The following is a 12,811-nucleotide window of genomic DNA, read 5'->3' as shown; positions in this document are numbered from 1 at the left end:
GGCATCGCACGCTCCGCCGCAGGGAGGGAGACGCTCCCGGCCAGCAAGGCCGCTAGCCAACCGCTGCCCTCCCTGCTAATCTTGTCTCTCACCGCTTCCTGGAGCGGGTCCATTTTGCCGGCAGCCCCAACCAGGTCCGGGTTCTGAATGAGGGACCCGAAGCCGCGTCCAGCGCAACTTTCCCTCCTCCAAAACAGGCCACGCCCACCACGCGCGGCCAATCCTAGCCCCGGACGACGTCACCCCGTGGGAGACCGGGGGTAGCCATGCAGGGGCCCGGCAGTCAGGGGACAGCGGGACTGCCGCAGTGTCCCTCAATATACATGTCTCAGGATGTGTCAAGGACTTAGGAACATTTGTCAAAGCTCAAAGCAGAAAACCGCATCAATATGTGAGGAGGTCGGCGACAGGAGTATGGGGAGCGATAATATACTGCCAAGGTAGAGCTGAGGGAGAAGACAGCGTCCAGGGGTTCAGCATCACAACCTGGACTGCAGATGTAACGGTTATGTACCTGTCTATAGGGGGCAGTATTATAGTAGTTATATTCTTGTACATAGTGGGCAGTATTACAGCAGTTATATTCTCATCCATAGTGGGCAGTATTATAGTAGTTATATTCTTGTACATAGGGGCAGTATTATAGTAGTTATATTCTTGTACATAGAAGCAGTATTATAGTAGTTATATTCTTGTACATAGGGGCAGTATTATAGTAGTTATATTCCTGTACATAGGTGGCAGTATTATAGTAGTTATATTCTTGTACATAGGAGCAGTATTATAGTAGTTATATTCTTGTACATAGGGGCAGTATTATAGTAGTTATATTCTCATCCATAGTGGGCAGTATTATAGTAGTTATATTCTCATCCATAGTGGGCAGTATTATAGTAGTTATATTCTTCTACATAGAAGCAGTATTATAGTAGTTATATTCTTGTACATAGGAGCAGTATTATAGTAGTTATATTCTCATCCATAGTGGGCAGTATTATAGTAGTTATATTCTTGTACATAGGGGAAGTATTATAGTAGTTATATTCTTGTACATAGGAGCAGTATTATAGTAGTTATATTCTTGTACATAGGGGCAGTATTATAGTAGTTATATTCTTGTACATAGAAGCAGTATTATAGTAGTTATATTCTTGTACATAGGGGAAGTATTATAGTAGTTATATTCTTGTACATAGGAGCAGTATTATAGTAGTTATATTCTTGTACATAGGAGCAGTATTATAGTAGTTATATTCTTGTACATAGGGGCAGTATTATAGTATATTCCTGTACATAGGGGGCAGTATTATAGTAGTTATATTCTTGTATATAGGGGCAGTATTATAGTAGTTATATTCTTATACATAGGGGCAGTATTATAGTATATTCCTGTACATAGGGGCAGTATTATAGTAGTTATATTCTTGTACATAAGAGCAGTATTATAGTAGTTATATTCTTGTACATAGGGTAGTATTGTATTGGTGTATAATTTTGACAAGGTGACACTGACATTTTATAAAACAAACAACCTTTTTAGATTGTTTAGATCTTCGTTGTATTTTTTCTTCTGTCTTTGATGATGAGAATTTCATTTCTGTGACTTCATTTTGCTTTTTAATTTTCTATAAAACCTTAGTGTAATACTTATTTCTTTTATGCTTTTCACTATTTGGTTCTATACAATGTGTTTATGGGGACACTTCAGGTTTGTATCTTTGTGCGCGTACAAGTCTTTTCACTTAATTTTGCCTTTTAATTAATTGGCTGTTTTTCACATTCATTATCCTCTGTGCTCATGCTCCCGTGCACGGTGGGTTGTCAGTTGCCTTGTGGAGGTTACATCTCTGCTCCCAGGGCCGTGCCCTCGGTTTTGAGAGGCTGTAAATTAAGAAATATTTCATCATGAAGTAAATGACCATGAAATGATTTCATTTGTAATTTTTGCGGTTTGTCTCCACTTCAGTTAACAAGAAAACGTTGTTTGTGGCTGATGATGCATAAGCCTCCAACATATTGTGTAGATATAGCACTGCAGACATATTTACATATAAGAGATGGCCACGAATGTGAAACCCTGGTAATGGTTGCCATTAAGGTCTATGTGAGACAGCTTTTGTGGGTAGTGGGTACTGCTAAATGGAAAATCCGTCTCAGTTTCGTTCCATCTTATTCCTCGTGATTTGAGACTGTCTCACAGGGAAGGGGTTGGGAATGACTTCAGAAGCTAGCACAAGGAGTCTTTGCTTAATTTTTGTTGTAGGTCCCCCTCTCACCTGGGGACAATCTTGGGTTGACTTCTTGTCGTTGAGGTCCCCTGCTCACCTGAGTACAATTTTGGGTTGACATTTTGTTGTTGAGGTCCCCCTCTCACCTGGGGACAATCTTGGGTTGACGTCTTGTTGTTGAGGACCTCCTGTCACCTGTGGACAATCTTGGGTTGACTTCTTGTCATTGACGTCCCCCTGTCACCTGGGGACAATCTTGGGTTGACTTCTTGTCATTGACGTCCTCCTGTCACCTGGGGATAATCTTGGGTTGACTTCTTGTCATTAGAATATTGAGTACATCTCCTGATTGCTGTTCCTTTCTTTCGGCAGGCCCAAGAAGATGGCATCATCGTATTGTTCGTTCATCATTGTTGCTATTTTGCTTGTAATACTCCTGGCCGATCGTGTTCAAGCCTGCCCAGCGGAGTGTCGCTGTTACAGTATGACCGTGGAGTGTGGGTCCAAGGGTCTGAAGAACATTCCAGCCAATATCCATCCCTCAACTCAGGTATGCCACTATTTCTCGTTTTACAAACCAGTTATTATAATTCCTGATAAGAATGTCAGGAATTGCAATGTGTTGATCATCTTTAACACTTGGAATACGCCCAGGCCTCAGAGGTTTGTGTGAGAACATTAGTGATCAAACAGCATCATGAAAACCAAGGAGCTCACCAGACAGGTCAGGGATAAAGTGGTGGAGAAGAGTAAAGCAGGGTTAGGATATAAAATAAAGCCCAAGCTCTGAACATCTCAAGGAGCACTGTTCAATCCATTATCTAAAAATGGAAGGAGTACGGCACAACTGCAAACCTATTGAGACATGGCCGTCCAGGTAACCTGACATCAAAAGCACGGAGAGCCCTAATTAGAGAAGGCGCCAAGAGGTCCATGGTCACTGGATGAGCTGCAGAGATCCACAGCTCAGTGGGGAGAATCTGTCCACGGGACAGCTATTAGTCGTATACTCCACAAATCGGGCATTTATGGAGGAGTGGAAAAAAGAAGCTATTTTTGAAAGCAAAAGAACTCCCATTTGTAGTTTGCAAAAAGCCATGTAGGTGACACAGCGAGTATGTGGAAGAAGGTGCTCTAGTCAGATAAGCCCAAAGGATAGTTTTTTGTGCTAAATGCAAAACGCTATATGTGGTGGAAAACTAACGCTGCCCATCACCCTGAAAACACCATCCCCGTCATCACACATGGCGGTGGCAACATCTAGCTGTGGGGAGGCTTTTCTTCAGCAGGGGCAGGGAAGCTGCTCAGAGTTGATGGGAAGCTGGATGGAGCCAACTACAGGGCAATCCTGGGGAAAGCCTATTAAAGGCTGCAAAAAACCTGGGACTAGTGTGTAGGTTCACTTTCCAGCAGGACAATAACTCTCAACATCCTGCCAGAGCTACAATGAAGGTTTTAGATCTGAGCATATTCCTGTATGTGAACGGCGCAGTCCAGACCCAAATCCCAGAGAATCTGTGACAAGGCGTGAAAATTACTGATCACAGAAATCTGCATCCAATGTCACTGAGTGAAGCAAGGGGGCAATATGTCACCTCTAGAGGTGCATACCTTGATAGACAGACCCCAAAAAGCTGCAGCAGAAAAAGGTGGTCCTACAAATTACTGACTCAGGGGGGCGGAATACAAATGAATCTCACAATTTTAGCATTTATATTATTTAAATACGTAGAAAACCTTGCAGAATTTTCATTAAAAAATACTTGTTACTTTGTGTTGTATCACAGAAAATCCCAATCATATACATTTAAGTTTGTGGCTGTAACGTGAAAAATGTGGAAAAGTTTGCGGGGTATGAAGACTTTTTCAAGGTACTGTAGAAACCAGGCTGAGCTCGAAGCTTACTTCCATCATTATGTGAGGAGGAACTGGTCTTCATCATATACGGACTGATATGCACGAGTACCATCGAGGGTCCACTGGAAGAAAGGTCTCTAGTAATGTAAGATCTAGTAGCATCATTCATCCTTATGGCTCCGACATGTTCTGGTCTGGTTGTAGAGCAGGAAGGTGAAGGTGCATCTGGGTGGAGGGACATATTAATAAGGCCGCACAGATGGAGAGTCATTATCTGGACTCTGAGGACCTTGTCAGGGATCTTGCCAGGTATCTCCTCTGATGATGTGGCTGCATGGTAGACGCAGCTGAGAGCAGATGGTGGTCACTATGGTTGGGGAGAATTGTTGGAGGGTGCATGGAGCTCGCTGACAGGATCTCCTACTGTTTTCTTATCTCGGACTGAGGATGAATCTGAAGAAATTAGAATTCATTCATAATGTGCAGAGAAGGATATGCAGCATCCATCATTTCTTGTGCTCCAGGTGAAGGTAGAGTCCGGGATGATGAAACGTGCAGGACACAGATCTGGAGGGTTGTAGATATTGATGTGAAGCCTCGCTCCACACGTACACTTCTTTCTTTTCTATCCTCAGACCGTGTTCCTGCAGGATAATGCAATCTCTCAGATTCAGCAGCACGATCTGTCTTCTTTATCGGGCCTCCGGTATTTGTATATCCAGAATAATACCATCTCCGGCCTGGAACCCGAAGCCTTCAAAGCTCAGCAGCATCTGGTGGAGCTCGCTCTCAACGGGAATCGTATCCATCTCATCAACAGCAGCATCTTCAAAGGGCTGGAGCACCTGAGGGTCCTGTATCTGGCAGGAAACCAGATCACCAGGCTGCTGGCATACACCTTCTCTGACCTGCAGGTGCAGTACTACATCTCACCAGGGTCACCATAGACTATGAGCAATGTTATATGAATGCGACCAGGGTTAATGGTCAGGGGATATGCAGAGGACACCTTGGCACATGGTAGTACGTTTGGCAGATAGGACATTTTTTACATGAACGTAGGACAATAGCGCCAATGTCTATTGTAGACAAAATCCCATGAAAATGTTCTCTTATTTTACATTTTACAGAGACTGCAGGAGCTGCATTTGCAGGAGAATGACATTGAGATCCTCCAGGAACAGGCCTTCTCAGGATTGTCCTCACTCGCTCTGCTCGACCTCAGCAAAAACAAACTGCGCACAATAAGCCGCGCAGCTCTGCGGCCTCTGATCAGCCTCCAGGTGCTGCGACTGACAGGTACTGGCACTGATGTGACCCCATGTGCACTCAGTTTGGTCCTTGGTACATGCTGCAGTATTTGCTGTTCTGGTTCTTTTCTGGTCAGGCACTTTGGGAAGATAAATGCTGTGGGGCTGCGTCGTTTATCCTACAGACAGGTCATCAGTATATCTACATTTGTGTTTCGTGTCATCATCCACCGGTCAGGGGGAGATGGGATGAGTTTAACTCTCATTGTTTGAGTATTTATTTAATCGGCCTAGTTTGTGTTCCTCTGTTTTGCAGGTCAACATACTAGCTGACCTGGCACAATGTGTAATCAACATATTAACAAACATCTATTGTTCAATTACCCTATGTTCCTGTCTTGCAAAGATAACAGTACAATGAGTTGCAGCAAACCGCAACACAAAAGTCAATATCCAGGCTCATACGAACAAGCTCATATGAACAATAGTCTGTGTTTCTTGACCCTTGACAATAGACATGTGGATAATTAAGATTAAATGCTGAGTGCTCACCTTAGAGGGGATACACATAATGATACAGAGACACAAGACAATACTCCTAAAATCAGTAAAGATATAAACATAAATACCCCACATATCACATGATAATCATGATAATCAACACACCATCACACCTCATATTTTGCACCTCTCCATTAAATCCTCCCAGGCCATGGTCCATTGATAAGCATTTATTTATAAGAAGATTCTTCCCTCATATAAATTAACAATACTGTTTTCTGTTTTCAGAAAACCCTTGGAGATGTGACTGTGCCCTTCATTGGCTCCGGGCGTGGATGAAAGAGGAAGGCAAACGTCTTCTAACCTCTCTCGACAAGAAACTCATCTGTTCTGAGCCACCGAGACTGTCCCACCAAAGTCTGCTGGACATCTCCGGAAACAGCCTTATCTGTATCCCCCCAGTAGTCCTGGTAGACCCCATGGAGATTACGGCTCGTCTAGGGGATGAACTTCGGGTGTCCTGTCGAGCTACGGGATATCCTCAGCCACTGGTTACTTGGAGGAAAGTCGCCCACGCTCGCTCAAGTCCCCCCAAAAGTCATTTAAGGTCAACTAGCAGCAGGCTCTTCGAGTTGAGCGAGAGAAGTGTGGGGGAGCAGTTTGACTCCGATACGGGAAGTGGTATGCTCTTACTGAATAATATCACCATGTCTCATGCTGGAAAGTATGAATGCGTGGCCTCCAATCCTGGGGGAACAGCTAAGGTCTTGTTTCACTTGACCGTCAACCTGTCCAACCAGCAGTCCCGCTCATACACATCTGTGGATATCAGCCAGGAGCCTCTATATGACATGGAGAGCATGGAGTTTACTGCGCTTAGCATGGCCACTCAGACGGCCATTGCCATTGGCATCTCCTTGCTGGCCCTGACCGCCATGCTTCTGATCGTCATGATCTACAGAAAGCACCACAAGAGAAAAAAGTCTAAAAAAGAGGAGAACATTCTGTATGTCAATGACTATTCTGACGGGCCGACCACATTTGCCCAATTGGAAGAGTATAGGGATGAACGTGGACATGAGATGTTTGTCATAGACAGAAACAAGGCTCATTTCCCGACCTACAAGGACCCCGAAGGGATGAGCAGCTTCACCGGTCTGACGGAGCTGACCGATGATCTGCAGGACCAAGAAACTCAGACGCTAGAGGAAGAGGCTGAGCGGCAGATCAATGACATTTTCATGAACCAAGGCTTTCTGTTCCAGCAGCAGATCGCCTATGAAATTCACTGTTAGGGAGCTTTTACCTGGACAGATATCTGACCAATGTCAATCTAAATTGGTTGCGCAAATGGCCAGTTGCTCTGATGGAAATGTTCCTCACCTGCCATGAGACTGGTCTGATGTGCACGATGTCTGCCAAGGTTTAAAGGTTTATTGTAGGACAATTGTTAACCGATATTGGTGGGTGAGAATGACCAATGGCAACCACTTCCATCATCTGCATCAGTCTTGGGCAGACATCTGTGGAGTAAACCTGGTTTTAAAGAACAATCTAGTTGGTCGTAGTTGTGATGTGCAGGGACGGGGGGAGGGTTGAAAAAGGGGGAAAAAAACGCTGCAAATTTTAATATGGCCCCTATTTTCTACAGAACAATGATAGACGTTGTGCGGCTGCAGTGAGCCCGCCAGGATCTCCTTTGTAGCTAATAAAGCCTTCATTGCCGCCTTGGTTGGTGGCACAGAGGTGACGTGCAGACATGACAGCCGTCGTTTCCTGATTCTTGTGTCACACACATCAGCTCGCCCAGCTGTCAGCGGCAGCATTTTAATACCGATGTCTGACGCTTCCAGGAGGCAGGAGACGACAAGGCCGCATGGCGGAGCGGGTTCATGGCGCTCGGTGGATCTCCTGTCATCGTGTAATGTGTCTCGTCAATGAGCAGCAGGCACAGATCTGAGCGATAACAGCTCCGGACTGATAGCAGACGTGTGCCACCGCCGTGCTGTCAGATGACAAATCCTTCTGTCGGTTCACAATGTCGGATTTTTCTTGCATTTGAAATGTTTCTCCCAACTCTGGCTGATAAGAAGCTCTCGGCCCCGTGTCCTTGCATGGAGACGAGTCCTCGGAGCGGTTGTCAGATAAATAGCTCATCCCGTCTGCTGCGAATAAACCTCAGTCATGGCGGGAAGTGCTTTCTAATAAACTTTATATTTTACTCCCTTAGTATTATAAGATCTCTGCTTCATGTCATCAAATAGAAACATTCTCATTTATGCTCCAAAACTAAAGCGCTATTCCCCCAAAATGTTATTATCCAGAGGATCGGGGGCTGATGCTGAGGACGGGGGTTGGCAGCCCTGTAAATGGAGGAAGCCGAGTGCTGAGCCCCCTTCTCTGGCCGCTGCAGTCAGACAGTTATCTCCTATGTTGCTGATCGGAGGATCCAGTAAATTGTTTTTTGGAGTGTAGCATTTTATTCTTTCTGCTCATACAACTGATGGGATTGTTACAATGTATCAGTCTCCACAATCCATGAGTCCCACATCAGCACTAACCTCCTGCACTGACACATTGTAACAAACAGTCAGTGCATGTAAAAGGTTCCCAGTCCAGACAGGATTGAATTGTGACAAACCCATCAGCTGTGAAGCATCTGATGTGTCCTTTGGTCTCGGTATTTAGGGCTGTTTACCTATCTGGGACATTTGTTATACATCAACAGGCTTAGTAAGTGTGCTCTCAACCCATGTCGAGATTACAGGAGGATGGAGAGCACGCAGGGAGGACGGGGAGCACGCAGGGAGGACGTGAAGCATGCAGGGAGGAAGGGGAGCAAGCAGGAAGGACGGGGAGCACGCAGGGAGGACGGGGAGCATGCAGAGAGGACGGAGAGCACGCAGAGTGGATGGGGAGCACGCAGGGAGGATGGGGAGCACGCAGGGAGGACGGAGAGCACGCAGGGAGGACGGAGAGCACGCAGGGAGGACAGAGAGCACACAGAGAGGACGTGGAGAATGCAGAGAGGACAAGGATCACGTAAGGGAGGACGTGGAGCACACAGGGAGCACGCAGGGAGAATGTGGAGCACACAGGGAGGAAGTGGAGCAACAGAGAGGACGTAGGGCCACAGGGAGGATGGGGAGCACCCAAGGAGAACGTGGAACACGCAGGGAGGAAGTGGAGCTACAGAGAGAACAGGGAGCATGAAGGGAGGACGGGGAGCACACAGGGAGGATGTTGAGCTGTAGGAAGAACGGTGAGCACGCAGGAAGGACGTGGAGCCGCAGGGAGGACTTGGAGCATGCAGGGAGGACAGGGAGCATGCCGGGAGGATGTGGAAGACACAAGGAGAACGTGGAGCCGCGTGGAGCATGCAGGGAGGACATGGAGCCACAGGGATGACAGGGAGCACGCAGGGAGGACAGGGAGCACGCAGGGAGGAGGTAAACACGCAGGGAGGACAGGGAGCATGCAGGGAGAAAGTGTAGTGTGCAGGGAGGATGTGAAGCACGCAGGAAAAAGTGGATAATGTAGGGAGGACGGGGCACGCAAGGAGGACGTGGCATATGCAAGGAGGACTGGGAGCATGCAGGGAGAAAAGTGGGGCCCCAGGGAGGATGGAAGTCGAGTGGAGGATGGGGAGCACTTAGGGAAGACGGAAAGAACGCAGGTAGGATGGGGAGCATGCACGGAGAACGTGGGGCCCCAGGGAGGACGGAAGCCGAGTGGAGGATGGGGATCACGCAGGGAAGATGGAAAGCACACAGGGCGTATGCAGGGAGGACGTGGAGTACGCAGGGAGGACTGGGAGCATGCAGGGAGGACAGAAATTGAGTAAAGGATGAGGAGCATGCAAAGAAGACGGGGAGCACGCAGGAAGGACATGGAGCATGCAGGGACACAGCTCTGCTCCGCACTGAGCGCCGGGGCTCCAGCAGTAGGACCCACAGCTAACCTTTATGGCATATCCCACCCCCAGGCCATGAATATCCCCATTTAAACAATTCTCTTCATTGACAGCAGTGGTTTGGACACAATGGTGGGACATTGAGCCTCAGGTGCAGAACTTTCCATCATAAGGTGATGACACTATATGACAGTGTTCTGAAGGAACATAGACGGAGCCGCTTGCTCCGCAGTTAGGCTGGTTTCACACTTGCGTTTTGATCTGCAGCGTTTTAAAAAAAACCGCATGGGGTGAAAAAACGCATGTAAACGCGGCAAAACGCCGTGTTTTTTAGACGCATGCGTTTTTGCATGCAAAAAAACCCGCGGTGTTTTGCCGCGTTTACATGCGTTTTTTCCTGCATTTGCGTTTTTTAAATGCATGCTGAGAAGTGTGTGACAGCTGCCAATCATCAAAATCAACTAGAAAACCCACTATAAACAGAAATAGCTAGTGTTAGGGTTAGGATCCCTAGTAACCATAGGGATCCTAACCCTAAACCTAGTGATCCTAACCCTAACCCTAGGGATCCTAACCCTAACCCTAAGGGTTAGGATCCTAACCCTAAGGGTTAGGGTTAGGATCCCTAGGGTTACTAGGGATCCTAACCTTAGGGTTAGGGTTAGGATCCCTAGTAACCCTAGGGTTAGGGTTTTCTTGTTTTTCTTGTGTTTAGGGTTAGGGTTTTCTTGTTTTTTCTTGTGTTTTCTTGTGTTTTTCTATAAAAACGCATGCGTTTGTAACGCAAGCAAACGCATGTGCTTAAAAACGCATGCGTTTACATAGACATCAATGCATTTTTTTGCCGCGAATAAACGCATGCGTTTTTTTGCGGCAAAAAAAACCCCGCTACAAATTACTACAGGTTGCATTTCTGCAACTAAACGCACGCGTCAAAAAACACATGCGTTGCCGAAAACGCGTCAAAACGCATGCTAAAAAAACGCATGCGTTTTTAATGTTAAGTATAGGGAAAAAAACGCATGCGTTTTTTAGCGCTAAAACGCTGCAGATCAAAACGCAAGTGTGAAACCAGCCTTAAGTGTTATAATGACTCTGGTGTGCTGCGCACATTCAGGGACAATCCTCACTGTCGTCTCCTGGCTCCGTCTTGAGAGTACAGGTTGTATTCCTGCAGCATACAGTCTACTGCCGTGCCCACCGCTGCGGGCCGGGACCTGGCACTAACTCTGCAGCAGGGACTGACATGTAGCAGTTAGTTTAGGTTTCCATGAAGGGTTAAGTGCAGTCACCCAATCATGAGCCGGTGATAATCTGCGCCTTCCTATATTCACAGCTGTAGTCATGGAAACAGAATCCTGATTATTGCTACACCATCCTGCATATATGGAGCTGCACTCAGGTCTTTGTTCTGGTCACAAGGGGTCCACAAAGGGTTAACTCCGCAGTGAATCCACCCCAACCGGACTATCTGGTGATCAATGTGCCCCACGATAACGCACAGGCGGATTTCCTACACTGCACCAAGGAAAAGCCACATGTAGATGAGCAGCTTTCGGGGATGGGAGAGCAGGAGAAGAGTACAGTAGTAGGAAAGGAGAGCAAAAGAAGAGTACAGTAGTAGGACGGGAGAGCAGGAGAAGAATACAGTACTAGGACGGGAGAGCAGGAGAAGAGTACAGTAATAGGAAAGGAGAGCAGGAGAAGAGTACAGTAGTAGGAAAGGAGAGCAAAAGAAGAGTACAGTAGTAGGACGGGAGAGCAGGAGAAGAATACAGTACTAGGACGGGAGAGCAGGAGAAGAGTACAGTAATAGGAAAGGAGAGCAGGAGAAGAGTACAGTAGTAGGATGGGAGAGCAGGAGAAGAGTACAGTAGTAGGACGGGAGAGCAAAAGAAGAGTACAGTAGTAGGACGAGAGAGCAGGAGAAGAGTACAGTAGTAGGACGGGAGAGCAGGAGAAGAGTACAGTAGTAGGACAGGAGAGCAGGAGAAGAGTACAGTAATAGGACAGGAGAGCAGGAGAAGAGTACAGTAGTAGGATGGGAGAGCAGGAGAAGAGTACAGTAGTAGGACGGGAGAGCAGGAGAAGAGTACAGTAGTAAGAAAGGAGAGAAGAAGAGTACAAAAGAAAGGAGAGCAGGAGAAGAGTTCAGCAAAAGGACAGGAGAGCAGAAGAGTATAGTAGTAGGATGGGAGAGCAGGAGAAAAGTACAGTAGTAGGAAAGGAGAGCAGAAGAAGATTACAGCAGTAGGATGGGAGAGCAGAAGAGTACAGAAGTAGGACGGGAGAGCAGGAGAAGAGTACAGTAGTAGGACGGGAGAGCAGGAGAAGAGTACAGCAGTAGGACGGGAGAGCAGGAGAAGAGTACAGCAGGACAGGAGAGCAGGAGAAGAGTACAGTAGTAGGAAAGAAGAGCAGAAGAAGAGCACAGTAGTAGGACGGGAGAGCAGAAGAAGATTACAGCAGTAGGACGGGAGAGCAGGAGAAGAGTACAGTAGTAGGATGGGAGAGCAGGAGAAGAGTACAGTAGTAGGACGGGAGAGCAGGAGAAGAGTACAGTAGTAGGACAGGAGAGCAGAAGAAGAGTACAGTAGGATGGGAGAGCAGGAGAAGAGTACAGTAGTAGGACAGGAGAGCAGAAGAAGAGCACAGTAGTAGGAAAGGAGAGCAGAAGAAGAGTACAGTAGTAGGACGGGAGAGCAGGAGAAGAGTACAGTAGTAAGAAAGGAGAGAAGAAGAGTACAAAAGAAAGGAGAGCAGGAGAAGAGTTCAGCAAAAGGACAGGAGAGCAGAAGAGTATAGTAGTAGGATGGGAGAGCAGGAGAAAAGTACAGTAGTAGGACGGGAGAGCAGGAGAAAAGTACAGTAGTAGGAAAGGAGAGCAGGAGAAGAGGACAGTAGTAGGACGGGAGAGCAGGAGAAGAGTACAGTAGTAGGACGGGAGAGCAGGAGAAGAATACAGTAGTAGGACGGGAGAGCAGGAGAAGAATACAGTAGTAGGACGGGAGAGCAGGAGAAGTGTACAGTAGTAGGACGGGAGAGCAGGAGAAGAGTACAGT

General features: G+C 46.9%; 1 protein-coding gene across 6 annotated transcripts in view; it reads left to right on the top strand.

Moving 5' to 3' along the window:
- Nucleotides 1-8,068, top strand: part of LRRC24 (leucine rich repeat containing 24) — a 137,925-nt gene extending 129,857 nt beyond the window's left edge. For 5 of the 6 annotated variants that reach the window (XM_077271475.1, XM_077271476.1, XM_077271479.1 and 2 more), the window contains 4 exons: nucleotides 2,601-2,778; nucleotides 4,721-4,999; nucleotides 5,216-5,384; nucleotides 6,125-8,068. In XM_077271475.1, the coding sequence (XP_077127590.1) occupies nucleotides 2,601-2,778; nucleotides 4,721-4,999; nucleotides 5,216-5,384; nucleotides 6,125-7,131 (1,633 nt within the window). In that variant the 3' untranslated portion in view covers nucleotides 7,132-8,068. Of the gene's footprint in view, nucleotides 1-2,427; nucleotides 2,509-2,556; nucleotides 2,779-4,720; nucleotides 5,000-5,215; nucleotides 5,385-6,124 lie in introns of those variants that run through there. The other variant, XM_077271481.1, reaches the window with a different exon arrangement.
- Nucleotides 8,069-12,811: the final 4,743 nt, after the last annotated feature.

Source organism: Ranitomeya variabilis, chromosome 6 (assembly GCF_051348905.1).
Source record: "Ranitomeya variabilis isolate aRanVar5 chromosome 6, aRanVar5.hap1, whole genome shotgun sequence".
NCBI classification, from domain to species: domain Eukaryota; kingdom Metazoa; phylum Chordata; class Amphibia; order Anura; family Dendrobatidae; genus Ranitomeya; species Ranitomeya variabilis.
The sequence above is the reverse complement of the archived record's forward strand: the minus strand, read 5'-3'. Positions and strand labels throughout refer to the sequence as shown.